At 41.2% G+C, this 22,737-nt stretch overlaps 1 protein-coding gene across 1 annotated transcript in view; it reads left to right on the top strand.

The window, feature by feature from the left end:
- Positions 1–1,107: 1,107 nt before the first annotated feature.
- The window catches only part of HS3ST6 (heparan sulfate-glucosamine 3-sulfotransferase 6), a 54,407-nt gene continuing 32,777 nt past the window's right edge, over positions 1,108–22,737 (top strand). The window contains exon 1 of the mRNA XM_066576639.1: positions 1,108–1,994. Within this exon, the coding sequence (XP_066432736.1) occupies positions 1,375–1,994 (620 nt within the window). The 5' untranslated portion in view covers positions 1,108–1,374. The remainder of the gene's footprint in view (positions 1,995–22,737) is intronic.

Below are 22,737 nucleotides of genomic sequence, written 5' to 3'. Positions count from 1 at the left end.
TTTTAAATTAACTGTTAGCAGGGCTTAATTTTGGAGTAGGGCTTGTATTTCAAGCATCCTCAAAAAGCCTGAAAAATCATTTTGCATCCTCAAAAATTCTGGAAAATCATGCTATGTCTTATTTTAAGGGTGTGTCTTATTTTCAGGGAAACAGGGTAGTGAGAAGAAATAGGACTTGCCCTATCTTTCCCACATCTAATATTAACTATGTGTAGAAAAGTTAGGGCAGGACCTATCTTCCCACAATTTTTTTCAAACTCCCCATACCAGCAAGCGTAGTTGCGTGTACAGCCGTTGAAACCGCCTTCTAGCCATTCTATTCCACGTAAAGGGAGTATTACTATGTGCGTAACAGCCTGATATTTGCCACCTCCAAAATTATCTCCCATTGCGGGAAGCATGTTTGCCCATTCGTTCGTCTGTAGAATGAGCCCTAAATCTGATGAGATGAGCATAGTCTGTCCCACCCACTTTTAGAAGAGTCTGGTGTAAAAAAAAGCTAAAAGATGCAAATTATGGGGTCAGAAAATTTTATCTGGATGTAAGATTTAAAAAATACACCCCATAGTTTTTATTAGATACTGTAGATGCAGATTCCACTGTGCTCCTCACATACAGTTTGAGGTTTTGTAACAAACTATCAAAGTAAACAGACAAACATAATACAGAGATAATAACACAGATACATAAATGATAAAGTAATAACAGATACAGAAATGAAACCTCAATAATAACACAGATACATAAATGATACATTGATAATAACACAGATACATAAATGATACATTGATAATGCACGATACATAAATGATACATTGATAATGCACGATACAGCGCTCATAGTAGATACATGAATGATACAGTGATAACAGATACATGAATGATCGTGATCTTTATACCCTCATCCACTCCCTGAGCTGTCATCCTGCAGGTCTACTACATTGCACCCCGGCGCTCCTGTGTAGCTGAGGATGATGATGGACTGGAGAGGTGGAGGGCGCAGCTTTCTCCCGCAACTAATAGGAGGGGCTGTCAGAGCTCAGAAACACGATCACTGCCCCTGACACTTCCCTCCACCCTCCATACATGAAAATACTAATACCAGTGTGAGTCCATGTGCAGAGCTGCTTGTCCCCTCCTGTCAGCAGCAGGAGCTGCACTCACCTGGATCCGACAATAGCGCCGGTTTTGCACCAGCCAGCCCCGGATTATCCAGCCTGGTGCTAATGATGTGGCTTCTTTACTGCACTGCCTCCTGGGGAACTTTATAATGTGAGCTTCAGGTTGAGTCCTGCTCAGGATTAGTCCACTGTCACTGGGTCTGTGGGCATCACACTGTGCCATGTGTGCCATCCCTGGTCCCCAGCCCCACTCATGGGATGTGGCATCCTAAAGCCTCGGGTTGTTTCTGGACATTTGGGGTCACTGAGGGCTCAGCCAAAAGTCTCCCTGCTACTGACTATGATCTGCTTGTTCACTTTTTTCTTCTACTGCCTGAGCGGCTGTGACTCGCAGATGAGCTTCGGATCCTTGCGCATTGCGCAGCCGGTTGCACCTGGGCGCTCAGCCTCCGTGGAGCCTTCGATCAGCGGTGCCGGGGAGCTGCCGCGCTCTGAAGATGTCAAGGAGAACACTTTGCACCCTGCAGAAGCGCAGGAGAACACGTTACGCCCTGGCGCTGCACTTTTAGATACTTTGCGCCTTGGCACTGCACAGACCATACCCGGTGCCAAGGATGGCACAGTGGCATGGGTAGACTCATTATTATCTAGGAACAGGACAATGGACCACAAACTGCCCCACAGCCCTGGTGCAATCTCAATGCACAGTGGTATTGGGAGTAAGAAGTTCCCCCAAGCCATCATTGTGGGGGTAAAGAAAGGGGGCACCAGGGCCCTGCTGGAATTTCTGAGGATACACCCTGATGTCAGGGCACTGGGGGCTGAACCTCACTTTTTTGACAGGTGCTATGACAAAGGTCTGGAGTGGTACAGGTAAGTAAAGTTATCAGATGTGTTAAAGGGGCTCCAACCTGTGGCTCTCCAGCTGTAGTAGAACTACAACTCTCAGCAATTCCTTGCAGACTGTTGGGTGCTGTAGTTTATGGACATATTAGAGACCACTGCTATATTGATGTATAAGGAAATAAGCTATAAATTGATACAGCGGTGCCAATGAATATTAGAAAATGTCATGACTTAAATTATGCGCCACCAGACACCATTTTCCATAATGTGTACATCATCATTATAAATGGCTAGTGCAGCTTCCTGTCACATGGAGAACTTTGCATCAATAGCAGAAGTTTGAGAAATATAAGCATTTATGGCACTAACAATTTTGCACCAGCTAAAGTGACATCCAATAGCCTCAAAGTTAGCGCCATTTATATGATGTGGCCCGTGATGCACTATTTTATCCAGTAAAAACGCAATTATTTAAAAAATGTGAATCCCTCACCCATATAAGTATTATTGAGCTACGTGCCCCCATAATAAAGGTACAGTAACATTATGTGGTTTTCATCATTTATATCACCTTAATAGATCTGTAGAATTAGGGGGTGGGGAGGATTGAGATAGATAGAATATAGATGATGCAAAAGATAGATATTAGATAATGCGATATATAGATAGATAGATGGATAGATGGATAGATAGATAGATAGATAGATAGATAGATAGATAGATAGATAGATAGATAGATGGATGGATGGATGGATGGATAGATAGATAGATAAGACATTGATAGATATAAGATAGATATGATATAAATACCTATCAGATGATATGATGAACAAGATAGACAATGACATACATATTAGATAGATTGACAGAATGATTGATAGATATTAGATCAGATAGATATCAGGTAGAATGATAGATATTAGAGAGATAGAGCAATATATACTAGATAGATATATAGATCAGACAAATGATATGATGAATGAGATAGAAAGAGAGACAGATATGAGGTAAATATTAGAAAGAGTGATATATATTACAAAGAAAGAATGATAGAAAATGTGATACTATAGATAGATATTTCAAAGTAACAGTAGAGAAGAAGATATCCGTGAGAGATATATAATGAGATCGATAGAATGGTAGATAGATAGAGTGATATATATTACAAAGACAGAATGATAGGAAAGGTGATAGATATTGGAGAGATAGATAGATATGAAATATATGGTTGCATAGATATATAGATAATAGATAGATAAGACATAGATAGGTATAAAATGAATATGACATAGTTAGTTACCTAGAAGATGAAAAGATGAATGAGATAAATGATGAGATACATATTAGGTCCATAGATAGAATGGTGGATATTAGATAAATAGATAAGATAGATATTAATTAGGTAGAATGATAGATATTAGTTGCATAGATAGACAGATATCAGATAGATAGATAGATAGATAGATATGAGATAGATAGATATGAAATAGATAGATAGATAAATAGATATGAGATAGATAGATAGATAGATATGAGATAGATAGATAGATAGATAGATACTAGATATGAGATAGATAGATAGATAGATAGATAGATAGATAGATAGATGGATAGATACGGTAGATAGATAGATTGATTGATTGATAGAATGGTAGATAGATATCTGGTAGCAATTAGAATAATAGATAATGTGATGGATAGATATTGGATAGATAGATAATTATTTTGAAGGGACAATAGAGAAGATATCCTTCAGGTATATCGATTAAAACGCCACTACTTCTTGATTAACCAGTTTTGTTTAAATAAATGTATCTAATGAGAATCTTAAAAGTTCTGTAACTTTCTTCTCTGCTTTTTTTGGCGGGGGAGGGGAGTTTTGATACCACCTCTCCGGCAGCTTCTTCCTCCCTTTCCAGTTTAAAATGTGACAATTTTATTAAATGATGCATTATGTTAATTTATGTCACTTTGAGTTACTGGAGTGAGATCGCAACATATTTTGCAACTTTTCAAAAAGTGTCAATTCTTAAATCTGTTTAAGGCTGGGGTCACATGGGACGTATTCCTGGCAGAAAACTCACGGCTTTGCCGCAGCAAAAAAACGTGAGCTTTCCGCCGGGAAAGTACTACTTCAAATCTCGCTGCACTTTGCCGCGGGTTTTGGAGCAGCTTGGCCGCATGCTTTTCCGTTGCGGCCAGCACTCCCATAGAGAGGAGCGCAGCCGCAACGGAAAAAAAAATAGACATAGTACGGCTGGGGAATCCGCGCCGCAGTGCCGGCTTCTGCCGACTTTGCTGTGATGGATTGGCCGTCCCGTGTGGACGAGATTTTTGACAAATCTCGTCCACATGGCTGGCTAATCCCGTGATTAGCAGCTGCAGGTGGACTTGCTGCAGTGAAATTCCAGATGGAATGTCCGCGACAAATTTGCCCTGTGTGAACCCAGCCTAAAAACTTCATTCCACTCACACCCCACCCCCTTTTCTACGCACTTTCGAAAAGTGGAGTGAGAGGTGGAACATCCATGCTTTTGACACAAATCAATAGTAAATCTGTCTAAATTGATATGCGCCAAAAAGGTGAGACTTACACCAGAATTCTGCTGCATCACCAGTAATAAATGTACCTCTTTGTATTTGATCACTCACCATTTTTAAGATCTCTGTGCTATGTCAGTGAATGGGAACATTCTTGTTTATACACTATTTTTTTGAGGGTTGGTTACCATTTTTTAGTGCATGTATATGCTATCATCCAGCAATTGTCAAGCAGAGGGGTAGCTATGGGGTGGGGTTGTGGGGCAGAGGTAGCAGATGCAACAAGGCTATAGTGCCTAAAGGGACCAAAAGGCCCCTTTGCTACAAAGGAAGACACCAGTATTATAAATGGCACACACAGATTTAAAAGATAATATTCTTCTGTTTGTCTGTAGCCACCACTAGAGGGAGCTCAGGAGCTTATTGAATACTATTTATACATTAAACTCAATATTAACACAGTAAGCATCTGAACTCCCTCTAGTGGTGGCTGCAGGCAGACAGGATTTGATTTTGTTATACTCTATTTTTAGAGGGGATTTGGGGCTATGTCTCAGAAAACAGTGCCCTAACTGCTAGAAGTATATATAAAGACATAAATCAGTACAGAATGTTGGGCCTAAAAACAACATGATTATAAAAAAAATGAACCTTCGCTTTAAGCCTTTAAAGTGGCAGATCCCATGCTCTGTGACAGTCCAAGCTCTGGTTTAACTTTCCTCCAGCAGCTGTTATGGATTGTGACGGGAAACCTCAGCTCTGAAACGTCTGCTGAATGAAACGTTTCCCGTGTCTTGTAATAATTACGGCTGTTTGATCCTCTGTGTGTTCCTGCCAAGCGGCTTTATAGGCTGAAAAAAGAGAAATAAAACAGTTTTTGGAGAAATAACAGATACAAATATGAATGGCGGCACGTTTGCACGGTCATTGTGCCGCAGAAAAGCTGGGTTTCATTTTCTTAACCCGAATCGCAGGATTTTCACTATTTCCTACTTTTCAGTTGCCAAAAATGTGATAGCAATACAGTGTTTTATGGGATCTGCAGAACGTTCTGGATAGGTGTTCATAAGACTCAGATGGATGGTTAAAAGCAGAAGTTTTGTTGTGCAGGTTACAAATGGTTTCTGCTTGTATTAAAGGGGCAATATACATCTTATTTTTGTGTAGTTAAAGGTATGCTGTTTTGTTAGCAGCCATTTTAGTTGACAAGAATATTTTTATCAAATAGTAAAATTTCGTTGGACCTCTCAGCGACAAAGATAGGGAGAAGACCCCATATGCAAAAATATAACTATTATCATACTGCTCCCCTATGTAGAACAATATGCTATTATACTGCCCCCTATAAAGAAGAATTTAACCACTATGATATTGCTCCTATGTACAAGAATTTAACTACAGTGATACTGCCCTTTATATACATGAATATAACTACTATAATACTGCCCCCTATGTACAAGAAGATAACTACGATAATACTACCCCCTATGTACAAGAATATAACTGCTATAGTACTGCCTCCTATGTACAAGAATATAACTACTATAATACTGCTCCCTATGTACAAGAATATAACTACTATAATACTGTTCCAATGTACAAGAATATAACTACTATAATACTGCTCCCTGTGTACAAGAATATAACTACTATAATACTGCCTCCTATGTACAAGAATATAACTACTATAATACTGCCCCCCTATGTACAAGAATATAACTACTATAATGCTGCTCCTATGTACAAGAATATAACTACTATAATACTGCCTCATATGTACAAGAATATAACTACTATAATACTGCCTCATGTGTACAAGAATATAACTACTATAATACTGCTCCCTATGTACAAAAATATAACTACTATAATACTGCCCCCCTATGTACAAGAATATAACTACTATAATACTGCTCCTATGTACAAGAATATAACTACTATAATACTGCCCCCCTATGTACAAGAATATAACTACTATAATACTGCCCCCTATGTACAAGAATATAACTACTATAATACTGCCCCCTATGTACAAGAATATAACTACTATAATACTGCTCCTATGTACAATAATATAACTACTATAACACTGCCCCTTACCTACAAGAATATAACTACTACAATACTGCTACTATGTACAAGAATATAACTACTATAATACTGCTCCTATGTACAATAATATAACTACTATAATACTGCCCCCTACATACAAGAATATAACTACTACAATACTGCTACTATGTACAAGAATATAACTACTACAATACTTCTACTATGTACAATAATATAACTACTATAATACTGCACCCAACATACAATAATATAACTACTATAATACTGCCCCCTACATACAAGAATATAACTACTATAATACTGCCTCCTGTGTACAAGAATATAACTACTATAAATTCTGCCCCCTATGTACAAGAATATAGCAACTATAATACTGCCCCCTATGTACAAGGATATAACTACTATAATACTGCCCACCATGTTCAAGAATATAACTACTATAATACTGCCCCTTATGTACAACAATATAACTACTATAATACAGCCCTCTATGTACAAGAATATAACTACTATAATACTGACACCTATGTACAAGGATATAACTACTATAATACTGACACCTATGTACAGGAATATAACTACTATAATACTGCCCCTATGTACAAGAATATAACTACTATAATACTGTCTCCTATGTACAAGAATATAACTACTATAATACTGCCCCCTATGTACAAGAATATAACTACTATAATATTGCCTCTATGTACAAGAATATAACTACTATAATACTGCCACCTATGTACAAGAATATAACTACTATAATACTGCTCCTATGTACAATAATATAACTACTATAACACTGCCCCCTACCTACAAGAATATAACTACTACAATACTGCTACTATGTACAAGAATATAACTACTACAATACTGCTACTATGTACAATAATATAACTACTATAAAACTGCACCCTACATACAATAATATAACTACTATAATACTGCCCCCTACATACAAGAATATAACTACTATAATACTGCCTCCTGTGTACAAGAATATAACTACTATAATACTGCCCCCTATGTACAGGAATATAACTACATAATACTGCTCCCTATGTACAAGAATATAACTACTATAAATTCTGCCCCCTATGTACAAGAATATAGCAACTATAATACTGCACCCTATGTACAAGGATATAACTATTATAATACTGCCCACCATGTTCAAGAATATAACTACTATAATACTGCCTCCTATGTACAAGAATATAACTACTATAATACTGCTCCTATGTACAAGAATATAACTACTATAATACTGCCCCCTATGTACAAGAATATAACTACTATACTACTGCCTCTTATGTACAAGAATATAACTCCTATAATACTGACACCTATGTACAAGGATATAACTACTATAATACTGCTCCTATGTACAGGAATATAACTACTATAACACTGCTCCTATGTACAATAATATAACTACTATTATACTGCCCCCTATGTACAAGAATATAACTACTATAATACTGCCCCCTATGTACAAGAATATAACTACTATAATACTGCTCCTATGTACAGGAATATAACTACTATAACACTGCCCCCTGTGTACAAGAATATAACTACTATAATACTGCTCCCTATGTTCAAGAATATAACTACTATAATACTGGCCCCTATGTACAAGAATATAACTACTATAATACTGCCCCCTGTGTACAAGAATATAACTACTATAATACTGCCCCTATGTACAAGAATATAACTACTATAATACTGCCTCCTATGGACAAGAATATAACTACTATACTACTGCCTCCTATGTACAAGAATATAACTACTATAATACTGCCCCCCATGTACAAGAATATAACTACTATAATACTGCCCCTGTGTACAAGAATATAACTACTATAATACTGCCCCCCTATGTACAAGAATATAACTACTATAATACTGCCTCCTATGTACAAGTATATAACTACTATAATACTGCCCCCTATGTACAAGAATATAACTACTATAATACTGCTCCCTATGTTCAAGAATATAACTACTATAATACTGGCCCCTATGTACAAGAATATAACTACTATAATACTGGCCCCTATGTACAAGAATATATCTACTATAATACTGCCCCCTATGTACAAGAATATAACTACTATAATACTGCCCCCTATGTACAAGAATATAACTACTATAATACTGCCCCCTATGTACAAGAATATAACTACTATAATACTGTCCCCTATGTACAAGAATATAACTACTATAATACTGCCCCCTATGTACAAGAATATAACTACTATAATACTGCTCCCCTATGTACAAGAATATAACTACTATAATACTGCCTCCCATGTACAAGAATATAACTACTATAATACTGCCTCCTATGTACAAGAATATAACTGCTATAATACTGTCCGCTATATAAGTACTATATAGAACAGTCTGTATTCTGTGTCAGAGACTCAAACATAGGAGAATATTTGTAGTGGAGGGAGATTACATCTGTCATTTGTGATACAAATTTGGTTGTAACTACAGAACATTTGATGGCTATAAATTAGGTCCCAGAGGAAGTGGACAGTCTTGATCTTGGTTCCTTTATCATAAAAATGGTCCGGTCCCTGGTGTGCACTGCTGGTCCCAGGTGCCACTGATGGTTAACACCTTGTCTTCTGGATATTAGGATCAGTCAGCAGGAAGGTTTTATTTGTGCTGCGACTTTAGTCCATAGACTGTAGTAGAAGACCTTAGCAGAACATGATTAGGTGATGGGGGTGACCTCTGACTTGTGCTTAGGACAGTTGTTATTTTGGATAGAGTCCCCTATTAGACCCAACAAGGAGGTCACAACCTCAGTAACCTCTGTGACCTGACAAGTGGCAGCTCATGAGCACTGATGGGCCCTGACAGTTATAGGGTCCTCGCTTTTTGTAGCTGTTTTCCCTGTAACAACAAAAACCCTAGAGTCAGTGGGAGTTCTTGGGATTATGGGAAAGCTGGGTGACAGCCATTACAGCAATCATTAGACCTCCCACATTGATTGTCATTCAGCTTTCCCAGGTGCCTGAATGGTAAATCTGCCTAGTTATGCATGGATTATTCCTAAATGGATGCAAAATTAGACAGATTTGCTATTCAGATTTTGGATATCTGGTTGATATCTCTATGGAAGCTATTACTGGAGACCATATTCATTGTCATCCAGCTTTCCCAGACCCCTGAATGGTAATTCTACCTGCTTATTCAACAAGCATTACCATGCTTCACAATTTGGCAGATTTGCTCTTCAGGTTTGTGAAATTTCTATGGGAACATCACTAGAGACCATACTGGTTGTCACCCAGATTTCCCAGGTACAGATGAGGGAACAGAGTTGTAATTGGTCTATATATGTATCAGTATAACATTGTACATGTTTTATTATGATGTAATGACTGTTTATGGCAGCAGTGTATGTGGTAGTGAAACAGGTGGATGGCATGTGATGGGGTAGCGGTGACGGCTGAGGGTGGAGCCACTCTCTTGGCACTAGCAGCGCCCAGTTTCCTTCTCTCCCCTGGCCGCTGTGCTGGCTGGGGGGCTTACACCAGCACTCATAGCGCCTCTTCTCCACTCCTTGTCCTGGTTGCACCACTGATGGCTGGACAGGGCTAGTGCCCAGGACCCAAAGGGAGGTGCCGGGGCACTATGTATGTAGGGAAATTTGAGGAGTGGGAAGTGCTCCCTTCACCCTCTTAGGCTGGGTCCACACGGGGCTGATTTCCAGCGCAATGTCCACAGCAGAGACAGTGATAAAATTGACATTTTCCAGAATTGAATTCCACACCGCAAGTCAATTTCCGCACTGGTTTTGTGAGGGTTAATCTCATCCACTTTGCTGCTACTATAAATGCCTCGCAATTTCTGTGCCGAGGGTCCACATGGAAATTCCGTGGCAATTCCGCCCCGCGTGGACCCCACCTTCTTTATTGGTTGCTGTCCTCAGCAACTTAACAGAATCCATAACAGTCCCTGGAGAGTTCTGCTCCTGAACCCCGCCTGCCACTGCTTGCACCATCCTACGGACTATGCCAAGGTGAATGGTATGTGATGGTGCGGTGGTGACGGACGGGGGTCTTGTTGTCTTCCCCAGTGATTATGCTGGCAGGATGGAACTTCCACCCAGCACTCACAGCGCCTCTTTTTTTCTCCATGTCCAGGTGGCACCACTGACAGATTGAAGCTCCAACCCAACGGAAGGGCAATGGCCACCATGTATGTATGTGGGGGAGTGTGAAGTGCTTCGTTCACCCTCTCACAGTAGATGTGCCTTTGGACCATATATTTTATATCCTGATTGTGACTGTAACTTTAGTGCCCCGTATAGATCGGAAGCAGAATAGTTGGTCCTGACGTAATTGTAAGTGGCTTATAAAAGGATTAGTGCAGTAACCCGAAGGGGCAATTCATGTGTCCCCGCTTTGTCAACCTGATACGTTACTTCCCCTTTTCTTTTCTGTACCAAACCGAAAAATTTACAAATAAAGAATTTATAATAAAAAAAGGAGTCACTGATAACAGATCAACATTGAGGAATTTTGAGGCACAGTATCACAGTTTCGTCTCCTACCGTTTTGTGTACACAGCTCCTCTGCAAAGCTATGCGCTCTCCTATTTACAGACTAACCTAGAAAATAGACGCCGAGAAAAATTGTAGCACACAGGTGAGTGTGATTTTGGTTATTGAAAAACTGACTGATTTTACTGCGAATGTATCAGTTTTTGTGTTTTTAACACATGAGTGTCATCCGGGTGCAACCTGTTCTTCACGCGCGTGAAAAAAATGAAAGGTGCTCCAAAACTGCCATAGGGATCTAGATTGACCTTATATGCAGTGTTGATCAGGGAGTGCACCTTAATCAAGTGTCTATTTAATTTTGGACAACGCCACATCGTGTGTCTCAATCCTGCGGTTTGGGTTTCACAGCGCATATGTAGAGGGAAATCTCTTACCCCTATTTTATGTATAAAAGCAACACTGTATATAAGGTCAATATGGATCTCACACATTAGGGCTTATTCACAGAAGCGTATATCGGCCACCGTTTTCACAGCCGGACGCTATACACTACCATCTGAGCTGTCTATTCCCTTCCCTCCACCTTACCGAATCTTTACCTCTCTCCTCCCCTCTGGCTGTTTGCAATGGGAGGGGGCAGAAGGGGTTGGAGCTAAGCTCCACCCTACCCGCTCCCATTGCTAGCTGCGGACAAGGTATACGCTCGTGTGAATAATCTCTTAGGGCTTAAATAGACGAGTGCATGCGCAAATATGCTCCCCGCTATTGAGCATATCTGCACAGAAACTAATCAAGATTTTTCTCTCTTTTTTTACTCTTTAAATTTTGTGCTATTGTGCGCGATAAAAAAAAATCAGGCAGATAGGTCCTACCCTATTTTTCTCGTACATAGTAATATCACATGAGAATCCCACTAGTCAAAACAAAACATTAATTAATGGTTTCGTTTTGTCAAGTTTTGCGGCCGTGATTTTCATGACCGCAAAACCTGACGAAATCACGTTTTCTGTTTAAGGCCTCAGACTGTGTCCTTGGATGTGTCAGTGATCTGCCAGTGGAAGAACAAGAACAGATAGCCATAGCAAGACTGACAGCGCAGCAGTGGCTGATGGGGCCCCCTCCCCACAATGTGAGAGTTCAGACACAAAGTTAAAGGAAAAAGGGGTATATCAAACTTAAAACAGGTCATAAATAGAGATGAGCGAGCATGCTCGCTAAGGCAAACTACTCGAGCGAGTAGTGCCTTATTCGAGTACCTGCCGCTCGTCTGTAAAGATTCGGCTGCCGGCGGGGGGCAGGGAGCGGCGGGGGAGAGCGGGGAGAAGCGGAGAGGAGATTTCTCTCTCACTCTCTCCCCCCCCCCGCTCACTCCCGCAACTCACCGCTCACCCACCCGGCAGCCGAATCTTTAGAGATGAGCGGGGAGATACTCGGCTAAGGCACTACTCGCTCGAGTAGTTTGCCTTAGCGAGTATGCTCGCTCATCTCTAGTCATAAATATAAGAAAATATGGCTCAGTAATATCCCAATGGGTTGATCTCTAAACTACTACAGGGAAAATGGGGTTTTTGGGGGGTAATCAATATAGAGAAAATGTCTTACTTCCAGAAATGAATATGGTGGGGATGTAAGTGCAAATTATAAGGCCGCATGCACACTGGTGGGTTGGATTTTGCATGTGGAATCCCGCAGTGGAACCTGATCCTGGCAGCAGTGGCGCCCGTGCATACCTGCTTTCTTTTCCTTCTTTCTGTACTGTGGATGGTCCGCATGGTTCGCTGTTCGACATACACAGTACAGTTCGTTTTTTTTTAACTCCTGCTTTTCCCACGGAATCCGCGGCCCCTCCGCAATTGACACTGTGGATGGGCCACGGGTCAGGCGGCTTCCATTGACTTCAATGGAAGCCGTCCCTGCGGAATATTTCAGGAAAATGGAGCATGCTGTGGTTTTTCATCCGCGAGCGGAGACTGTTGTTAGTTTCCATCAAGAATCACTTGGTGTGGGTGATATTTTCCGCAGAATCCAGAGGCGGTTGCCCGCTCCGAATTCCGCATTTCAAATCCACCTGTGGGCATTCACCCTAAGGCCTCCCTCACATAGACATTTTCTCAGCGTTTAGCGCTGCGCTGAACACTGTCAGAGGCTCCCATTGTTTTCAATGGAGCCTGTCACCCAGCCGCTCGATCGCGGAGTCTGTTCTATTTTTGGGCGTTTAGCACTTTTCATCAATGATGAGCAGTTCTAAGATCCGGCGTCGGCAGCAACATCACTGCAGCCGAAAACGAAGGTAAAGCTTGGCAAAGCGCAGCGATTTAAATTGCGGCGCTTTGCCGCGTTCATTATTTGTGAGGGAACCTAAGGGTGATTTTGCATCTACATCGGAGGTTCCATCGCGGATCCAGAAGAAAAAGTGCTGCATGTAGGGCTTCCCCTTTCCCAGGGGCGTAACTATAGTGGGTGCAGGGGATGCGGTCGCACCCGGGCCCAGGAGCTTTAGGGGGCCCATAAGGCCTCTCTTCTCCATATATGGAGCCCAATACTATTAATAAAACGTTCTAATTAGGGGCCCTGCTACACATTTTGCATTGGGGCCCAGGAGCTTTAAATTACGCCTCTGCCCTTTCCTTTCCAAGAAAGCAGAATCCCCAACGCAAATGTGAAAGCACCCTAAACTGTTCTAATCCCGGTAATGTATTATGATTACATGACCCTCTACTTTGGACTTTATGAATCAATATCCTTTTAGTGGCTTTGGATGGTATGCAAGATGAATACATGAGAGACCTGGGGGAGGGGGTGTATTGTGCTGGGGGGTTGTATATGTTCACTTGTTTAAAAAAATGACAAAACAGATTCAATAAAAATAATTTAATTTAAGAAAATCTCCCATTGAAGTCAATGGGTGCTTGAAAAAAAAAAAAAACGAATGCGCTCGCATGGCATGTGAGTATACTTGTTTTTTTTTCTAAGGACCTCATTGACTTCAGTGGGTGATTCGAGTTTAATAATCGCACCAGAATAGGAAATACTGCGCTTTTTTTGCATGCAATATTGGTCCCTGAAAAAACAAATGCCATATGTGAATGCACACATTTAGTTTAATAGGTTGGAGTTCTTTCAAGCTGTATTCATGCGCGTGATTTTTCTGTGTGTTTTTTGGAACAAAGATCGGAAAAAAGACATATAACTCACTGATTTAAATGGCGGTGGTCACATGAGCATTTTTTTAACTTAGAAGGACAGTTCAAGAAAAACAATCCAGTATGTCTTATTTTGATCTGACTTTCGCACTTTCGCATGACGTGAGTGCGATTGGTTTTCAATAAATGTAATCATGGGGACCATGTTGGGTTTTTTTTACACGTGTGAAAAAAAAATACAAAATGGATGAAAATTGTGCGTGAAAATCATAAAAACACATGAAAAGCGCAATAAAGTCTCACGAAAAAACAGACTGATTTTTACGCATTGCAATCGCCATTGTCAATACAGCCTGAGTATCAAATTCGGCCAGTACTCGGACGTTAAAATCATCCCTGTGAATAAGCTCGAAGGTGTTTACTTGTGGGCTTTTCAGTGCAAAGTCTGCTCTCTCTCCCCCCCCCCCCCCCCACTCCCCTCCGCAACCCCCCGCTCACCCCCGGCGCCCCCCGAATCTTTTCACCCGAGTAGGCAGTTACTCAAAAAAAGCGATGCTTGATTGCGAAATAGCCCTAAACGAGTACGTTCGCTCATCTCTGGCTCTGCTTGTGGCAAGGCTTCATGGGCAGCATTAAAAAAACACTATATACTGCAATACTGTAATATTGCAGTATTTAGGACAAGCGATTACATAATTGCAAGTTCAAGTCCCCTGTCGGAACTTTAAAAAAAAAAACAATAATTACGGTAATTTTTTTAACAGTAGAAAAAAATATTAAAAGTAAAAAACAATCCCCTTGTCTCGTTTTATCCATAAAACATCAAAAAAAAAAAAAATATATATATATTTGGTATTGCTGTGTACATAAATGTCCGTACTATTAAAATACCACATAAAAAAAGGATAGAGTGCCAGAATTGCACATTTTCTTTGCTATCCAAGCTCCCGAAAAATGTAAAAACAAAAGTGATCAAAAAGACAAATGTTTCCAAAAATCGTACTAATAAAAACTACAGAGCATCCCGCAAAAAACAAGACCTCACACAAGTCAATCAATGAAAAAAATACAAAAGTTATGGATCTCAAAATGTGGTGATGGAAAGCGATTTTTGTTGAAAAAGTTTTCTTTACTCTATAAAAATAGAAAAACTTTAAAAACTATGTAAATTTAGTGTGACTGTAGTTGTACTCGCCATAGAACAAAGTTCATAGGCCACTGTGAACACTGTCAAAACTAACCACCTCCCCGCCAAAGTAAGCCAATTGTTTTTATGCAAATTTCCCCCCATTTCAATTATTTTAACATATTTCTGTACATTATATGGTTTATTAAATGGTGCCATTAAAAAAATACAAAGCGTCCTACAAAAAAACAAACTCTCACAGCTATGTAGATGGCAAAATTAAAAAGATATGGCTCTTGGAAGGCGGGGAAGAAAAAAAAAAACGAAAATAAAAAAATGAAAAATCCCTGGTCCTTAAGGGGTTGAAACTTTTATTGACACCGATACATTGTAGCAAACGATATAGAAAATTAACCTGCTGTAACATGATCATTCCTCATCTTTCTGTCTCGTCTCCATTATCTAGGAGAATTTACTAACGCGTTTAGGAGGCTGCGTGTTGATGATCCCCCCATAATCCTGAGATTAGCCGCGCCGTGTAGAGTTGTCTGTGTCATTATATACCACGGAGAGGGGGTGCGGGGGTTCTGATGTTCTTACTGTCAAACTGTCTATGGATGGAATTAAGCTCCTGAGAGAGATGCAAGGTTTTGTAGGCCTCCCGCCTCGCTCAATATCTGCTCCCAGGCCTCTGTCTGTCTCAGGACGTCAGCGTTAGTGGCAGCTCAGTAAATCCCCCCCGGACCCCCAGTGACATTATGTTTAGGGTTGTTTGACATGAGCTGAAATCCGATCCATAAAGTTTAATCGGAGTTTACATTGCAGATAATCCGCGGAGAATATTGACACGCGGAAAACAGAATTGACAATAAAACGTCGGGAACCAGATCGTTTACAGTTTAACATTTTCTTCCACTTCCATTCAGCCATATCTGTTTTTGGGAAAGCTGGGTGACCACAGGGTTGGCAATATGGATCCTGCAAAAGTTTTCTGCATTGAGCAGGGAGTTGGACCAGCTGCCCATGGCGGTCCCTTTCAACTCAACAATTATCACCCAGCTTTCTTATAGTCCTGAAAGGCAGCTCTGTCTTTGATACATCCGCTGTTCAAATATCACTTCATATCAAAGCAGCTCCAACATTCAGGACTGCAGGAAAGCTGGGTTTCTTATAGTTCTGAATGGCAAACCTGCCTGTAAAGCATCCGCTGTTCATATGTCATTGCATGTCAGGGCACGTTTGCCATTCACGGCTACAGGAAAGCTGAGTGAAACCCATACTGTTGCTATTTCAGCATCTACAGAGGATGTTATCCATCTTTTTTAGATTCCTGAATGGCAATTCAGTCTTTTTATGCACTAATACATCTGCTGTTTCTATATGACGCATGTAGGGGCAAGTTTCCCACTACAGGAAAGCTGGGTAAAAACTTTAAAGCCGTTGTTACCCAGCATTCTTATAGTTCTGAATGACAAACCTGCCTGTAATGCACCCGCTGTTCATATATCACTGTATGACAGAGCAGGTTTGGCAATCAGGACTATAGGAAAGCTGAGTGACAACCATACTGTTGCAATTACAGCATCTATAGAGGTTTTTATTCATCTTTCCTAGATTCCTGAATGGTTAATCTGTCTTATTGTGCAGTAATATATCTGCTGTTCTTATACTGTTTATTATTTGGATGGATTTGTCATTCAGTACTATAGGAAAGCTGGGTGAAAAAGCCTCTATCAAAGTTCCAGCAATGGCTGATATCCACCTTTCCTGGGTTTCTGAATGATAAATCATTCGAATTTTGTGTTTACTGCAACGCACGAAACTCATGTTATAAAATCGGCAAATGCACCCGCAGGCTGTATTTACACGGGCAACCATGATATTGGTCAGAGAAACTTAGACTTATATTGTGCTTTTAAAAATGTGATTTTCACTTGAGTGTGATGGGATTGATGGTGTGATAACTTAAATGAATGTGGCTCAGTGGTTAGCATGGCTATCGTGCAATGCTGGGGTCTGAGGTTCAAATCTCAAGGGCAACATCAAATTTGGAAAACTCTATACAGCCATCACCCTTGGTCTGATGGGAATCTACAACTCCAGTGCTGTAGTTCAGTCATGCTAACCACTGAGCCACCATGCTTGTTCTTTTATTGCCACAGAAAGATAAGGATAAGCACAAAGAGAACAGAAAAAGCCAATACAGATGTCAGATTTGGACCTACAATTCGGTACTACTGACTGAGCCACTATGCTCAAGAACAATGAGAACATGCAACCACCATGCAGATGTTGTCCATAGTCAGACATGAACCTAGGACTTCTTCCTTCTCTGGAGGAGAAGATCTTATTCTCCTCCTTCCCCTTCACTTTCTTCTTCTCCTTCTCCTCTAGAGGTGAAGAAAGAAGGAAAATAAATAAAAGCACGATGGCTTAGTAATTAGCGCTGTTGCCTTGTTTTGCTGGGGTCCTAGGTTCAAATTTGACCAATGGCAACATCTGCATGGAGTTTGTATGTTCTCCTTGTGTTTCTTGTTTTTTACCTCCAGAGAAGAAGAAAAAGTAAGAACAGGTATGGTTACTCAATTGTAGGTTCAAATCTGATGTCTGGATGGAGTTTTTCCAAAGCTGATTGATGAGATTTGAACCTAGAACCTCCAGCATGGCAAGGCAGCAGTGCTAACCACTGAGCCACATTCATTAAAGAGGTACCACCAGCACCAGTTTAACCACTGAGCCACATTCATTAAAGAGGTGCCACCAGCACAAGTTTTTCACTTCTCTTTTCTGATTTCCGTTTTTAATAAAACTGGATCAGTTGAAGAAATGCTAGTGTAAGCGAAGCCTATCGCTGCATGTCAGGGCTCATTTGATATTCAGGACTCTAGGAAAGCTATTACAGTAGTTGTTACGCTTCTTTCTCTGGCTTCTGAATGGTAAATCAGTCTTATTATGTAGTGATACATCCCTTTCTCATATGTCACTGCATGTTAGGTCAGATGTAACATTCAGGATAATAGGAAGGCTGGGTGAAAAATCATACTGTCACCATTACAGCTCTCACATAAATTGTTACCGGTCTTTTCCAGGTTCCTGAAGGGCAAATCTGCCTTGCTGAGCAATGAGACATCTTTCTCAGTAGGATTTAACTAGATTTTCTATACTGTTCTGCCATGTGTCTGAACCTTGTCCTGCTAATGCATCTGTGAGGTTTGTTACAGTGTATTAGTGTAAAGATATCAGGTTGGATTGGTCTGCGGTTGTGTTTAGCTCACAGACCATTTACCTAAACTGATACATTGCAACAAACCCCTGAGATGTGACATCAGGGCGAGTCTTTTAAGTCTAAATTTTTCATTCACTATTCACTGACAACAAACAAAGGTAATAAAACAGAAAGCTGCAGAATGCTTGTAGAGTTTAGGAATTGTGAGTAATTTGTAGCCTCTCTGACTCTCATGTCGAAAGGACAACTGATAGGTAATATAGTCATTGACCGCTCACGCTGTCCCCCCAGGACCAAAGGGGGTGGGCTGAAGTGTTTTGTTTTGTGATTAATTACAGTCGTCAGTGATCTCCTATCATTCCTGCCAATCATCCTCGCTCCTGCCAATAACGTCTCATAGTGTGCAGTGAATAACTGTCAGCCGCCCCGCCAACTGTCAATAACTACTCTTCATCACCAAAGAGCGCCAATCCCACTGGAGTTAATATCGTTCTCTCTGCCTCTTATATCGCTCTCATAACTCATTCTCTCATCTCTCTCACAAATCCCTCTCTTTCATATTGCTCTCATATCTTTCTCTCTCTCATATTATCATATATATATATATATACACACACACACACACTCTTTATTTCTTTCTTCACCCCTTTTCTACTTCCTTCCCTCTTTCCTCTCTTCCCTTCTCCTTCTGCCTGCCTTCCTCCCGGGCTTCTTTCCTTGTTTCCTCCTCCCTCTCTTCCCTTCTTCCTTTCTCTCTCGCTTCCTTTCCTTCCTTTCTATCTTCCTTCCTACCTTACGTCCCTCCAACTCCTTACTTCATTTCTACCTCGCTCCTGCTCTCTCTTCTTTCCTTCTTCTCTCTCTTCCTTTCCCTTCCTCTTCCCTCCTTCCTCTGTCTTCCTCCCTTTCTCTCTTCCTTTCTTTCTTCCTCTCTATTCCTTACTTTCATCTTTCCCTGCTCCTTTGCTTCCTTTCTTCCTCTCTCCCTTCCTTTCTTCTTCCCTCTCTTCTTTCCTTCTTCCATCTCTCTTTTTTCCTCCCTCCTTTTCTTCCTCTCCTTCCTTTTGTTCTTTTCCTTTTCTTTCTTCCTTAGCTCTTTCCTCCTTCCTCCATCTCTTCCTTCTGTTTTTTGCCCTGCTTCGCCTTCCCTTCCATCTGAACCTCCTCTTCTTTCCTTCACTCCTTCCCTCAACTCTCTGTCGTCCTTCCTCCCTCCCATCCTTCTGTATTTCCCTCTCCTCCTCCTTCTCTTCCCTCCCACCTCCTCTTCCTTCCCTCCCCCCCTTCCTTCCTTCCTCCCCCTTTCCAGAAAGGATTTCTGTCTTCCTTCCACCCCCTCTGTACTTCTGTCTTTCCCCTCCTTCTTCCTTCCCTCCCACCTCTTCCTTTCCTGAAAGGAATTCTTTCTTCCTTCCTCCCTCTCTTCCTTCTGTCTTTCCCCCTTCTCCTCCTTCACTCCCCCCCTCCCCACTTCCTTCCTTGCTTCCCTCCCTTTTCCTCTTTCTCTCTTAAGTTAACGTCCCTTAAATAGGCTGACAATGTTAATTGCAGGATTTCTAAACCAAGGAGAACACATAACATCTATTGTATTTTGTCATTGTATTACCTGTTCTATTGTATTTTTTTTTGCTTCTGTGAGTTCCTAAACCAATCTAATTTTCCAAAAATCTAGCAGAGGAAATGCGTTCACTTCATCCCAACCCCTCAGGGGTGGGGCCTATATAAAGAGGTGTGGCTTAGCTAGCATGATCTCCCATTGCAGGCAGAGCAGCGTGGGAAGCTTGCTGCTGCAGAAAGCTGCTTCCCAACCAGAAACTGGTCTAATGCTTTTGAGACTTAGGAGAGCTGGTTATTACTGAGACACCTAGAAGACATATATTATATACTAACCTATTATATACTAACACTCAATACCATGTAAATTTACCCCACTCCTTCCTTCCTCCCCCTTTCCAGAAAGGATTTCTGTCTTCCTTCCACCCCCTCTGTACTTCTGTCTTTACCCTCCTTCTTCCTTCCCTACCACCTCCTCCTTTCCTGAAAGGAATTCTTTCTTCATTTTTCCCTCTCTTCCTTCTGTCTTTCCCCCTTCTCCTCCTTCACTCCCCCCCTCCCCACTTCCTTCCTTGCTTCCCTCCCTTTTCCTCTTTCCCTCTTAAGTTAACGTCCCTTGAATAGGCTGACAATGTTAATTGCAGGATTTCTAAACCCAGGAGAACACATAACATCTATTGTATTTTGTCATTGTATTACCTGTTCTATTGTATTTTTTTTGTTTCTGTGAGTTCCTAAACCAATCTGATTTCTAAAAATCTAGCAGAGGAAATGCGTTCACTTCATCCCAACCCCTCAGGGGTGGGGCCTATATAAAGAGGTGTGGCTTAGCTAGCATGATCTCCCATTGCAGACAGAGCAGTGTGGGAAGCTTGCTGCTGCAGGAAGCTGCTTCCCAACCAGAAACTGGTCTACTGCTTTTGAGACTTAGGAGAGCTGGTTTCTACTGAGACACCTAGAAGACATATATTATATACTAACCTATTATATACTAACACTCAATACCATGTAAATTTACATATAGAATGTCCGGTCTATTGTAAGTTGTTATCCCCATTGTGGCTTCAACCAAGACACTGGAAGAGGAGTTATTATAATCGCAGTCTGAGAACTGTTCTGTTTCGGTTCTCTCAGTCGCATTTGTCATGGCTGCTTCCACTTTCCCTATCGTCTGATCTTCCTGTCTCTTTAAATCATGACTAACATAGAAAAAGCGGCCCTCCGGGCCTCCGGGCAGGGTCTTACTGAGGGTTTAAGTGGATGGGCAGAGGGGATCCGCATCCTGTTTTGTTAGCACCAGGGATGAGTATAAATGATACCATATGGGCAGTGGGAGCGCTGGAGCAGCACTACTATATTCCTATCAGATTTCATGGCTTCCCATCTGTTTTCGGCTTCTTAGTAATTGCGCGGTGATGGTCAGGAGGCTTCGACATTGGATGTAGCAGTTCTTGTTTGGAAATACGACCAGTCAGCCGTGAGGGGTTACTGGGCACTAAAGCGGCGCTGGGAAATAGCACCATACTGCTTACAACTTCTGTGTTAATTAGAAACCGCCGCTGTGGTCCATACATCCTGCCAGGCATCCCAAATGTGCGCATACGATAAGATCTGCCAGGGGGCGGCCTATCTGATGACCTACTGTCATACACTAAAGCTATTGCATCAATACAGATGAAGCAGAGCTGGACTGGTTTGCCTTGCAAGATGCAAATAGAAATCAGTGTTTTCATATATGGAATATTGAGACACTTATTTCATGCAGCGTTTTTCTTCCAGTCCTAAAAAAATGATGAAATGCAGGAAACAAATCGCAGCATGTTCTATCTTGTACGTGCTCTTGCATCGCAGCGCCCATTGTTTTTAATGGGACTGGCGGCAGCATCGCACCAATGCTAGGCGCATGTGATGTGAGGTCTTCCACTGAAAACAATAGGAGAAACTCCGCGATCCTCCACCGCAGCTGTCAGCCGCGCCGGGGATCAATGCTCCCTGCAGTGATGCGAGGCTGTTCTGACATAAAAACGCCTTGCATTCGCAGGGAATTCACATAGTGGGGAGCACAATATGGGGGCGGGATTCACAGCCCCATAATGCGCTCGTCCGTATGAAGTTAGCTTAACCCTTTCCAATCCAGTTTGTATCCTGGTTTTCCTAGGGGGCTTACTCTTTTTCTGCTGTTATACAACAGCGCTATATGCTGGCTAAAGCCAGTACTGCATGAGGTGACACATTGGATAGGCTCCCACAGCAGAGAGGCTGGCAATATACAGTAAGAGAACCCCAACAGACGTCTTCCAACATCAGAGCTGTACAGCCTTAAATCTTAATGTCTTTAGAGGTCAGACAGTGGATTGGAAAGGGTTAATGCTGCATTTCTGGTTAACTCTTTAGGGCTGCATTGTCAGTATGTCATTGACTAATGATTTGCTAGATGGAATGTTGGGTCATTTATGGGGTAATGGTTCATTGCTCCATGTAGATGTAGCAGAGCTGAATTTGTTACGTTTTTGGGATGGCATTGTATTTGTAATTTGTAACCAGTGATTTGCTGTAGTGAGTGGACTGGGTCAGATGGA

The sequence above is a fragment of the Eleutherodactylus coqui genome, chromosome 8 (genome assembly GCF_035609145.1).
Source record: "Eleutherodactylus coqui strain aEleCoq1 chromosome 8, aEleCoq1.hap1, whole genome shotgun sequence".
Lineage (NCBI taxonomy): Eukaryota > Metazoa > Chordata > Amphibia > Anura > Eleutherodactylidae > Eleutherodactylus > Eleutherodactylus coqui.
The sequence above is the reverse complement of the archived record's forward strand: the minus strand, read 5'-3'. Positions and strand labels throughout refer to the sequence as shown.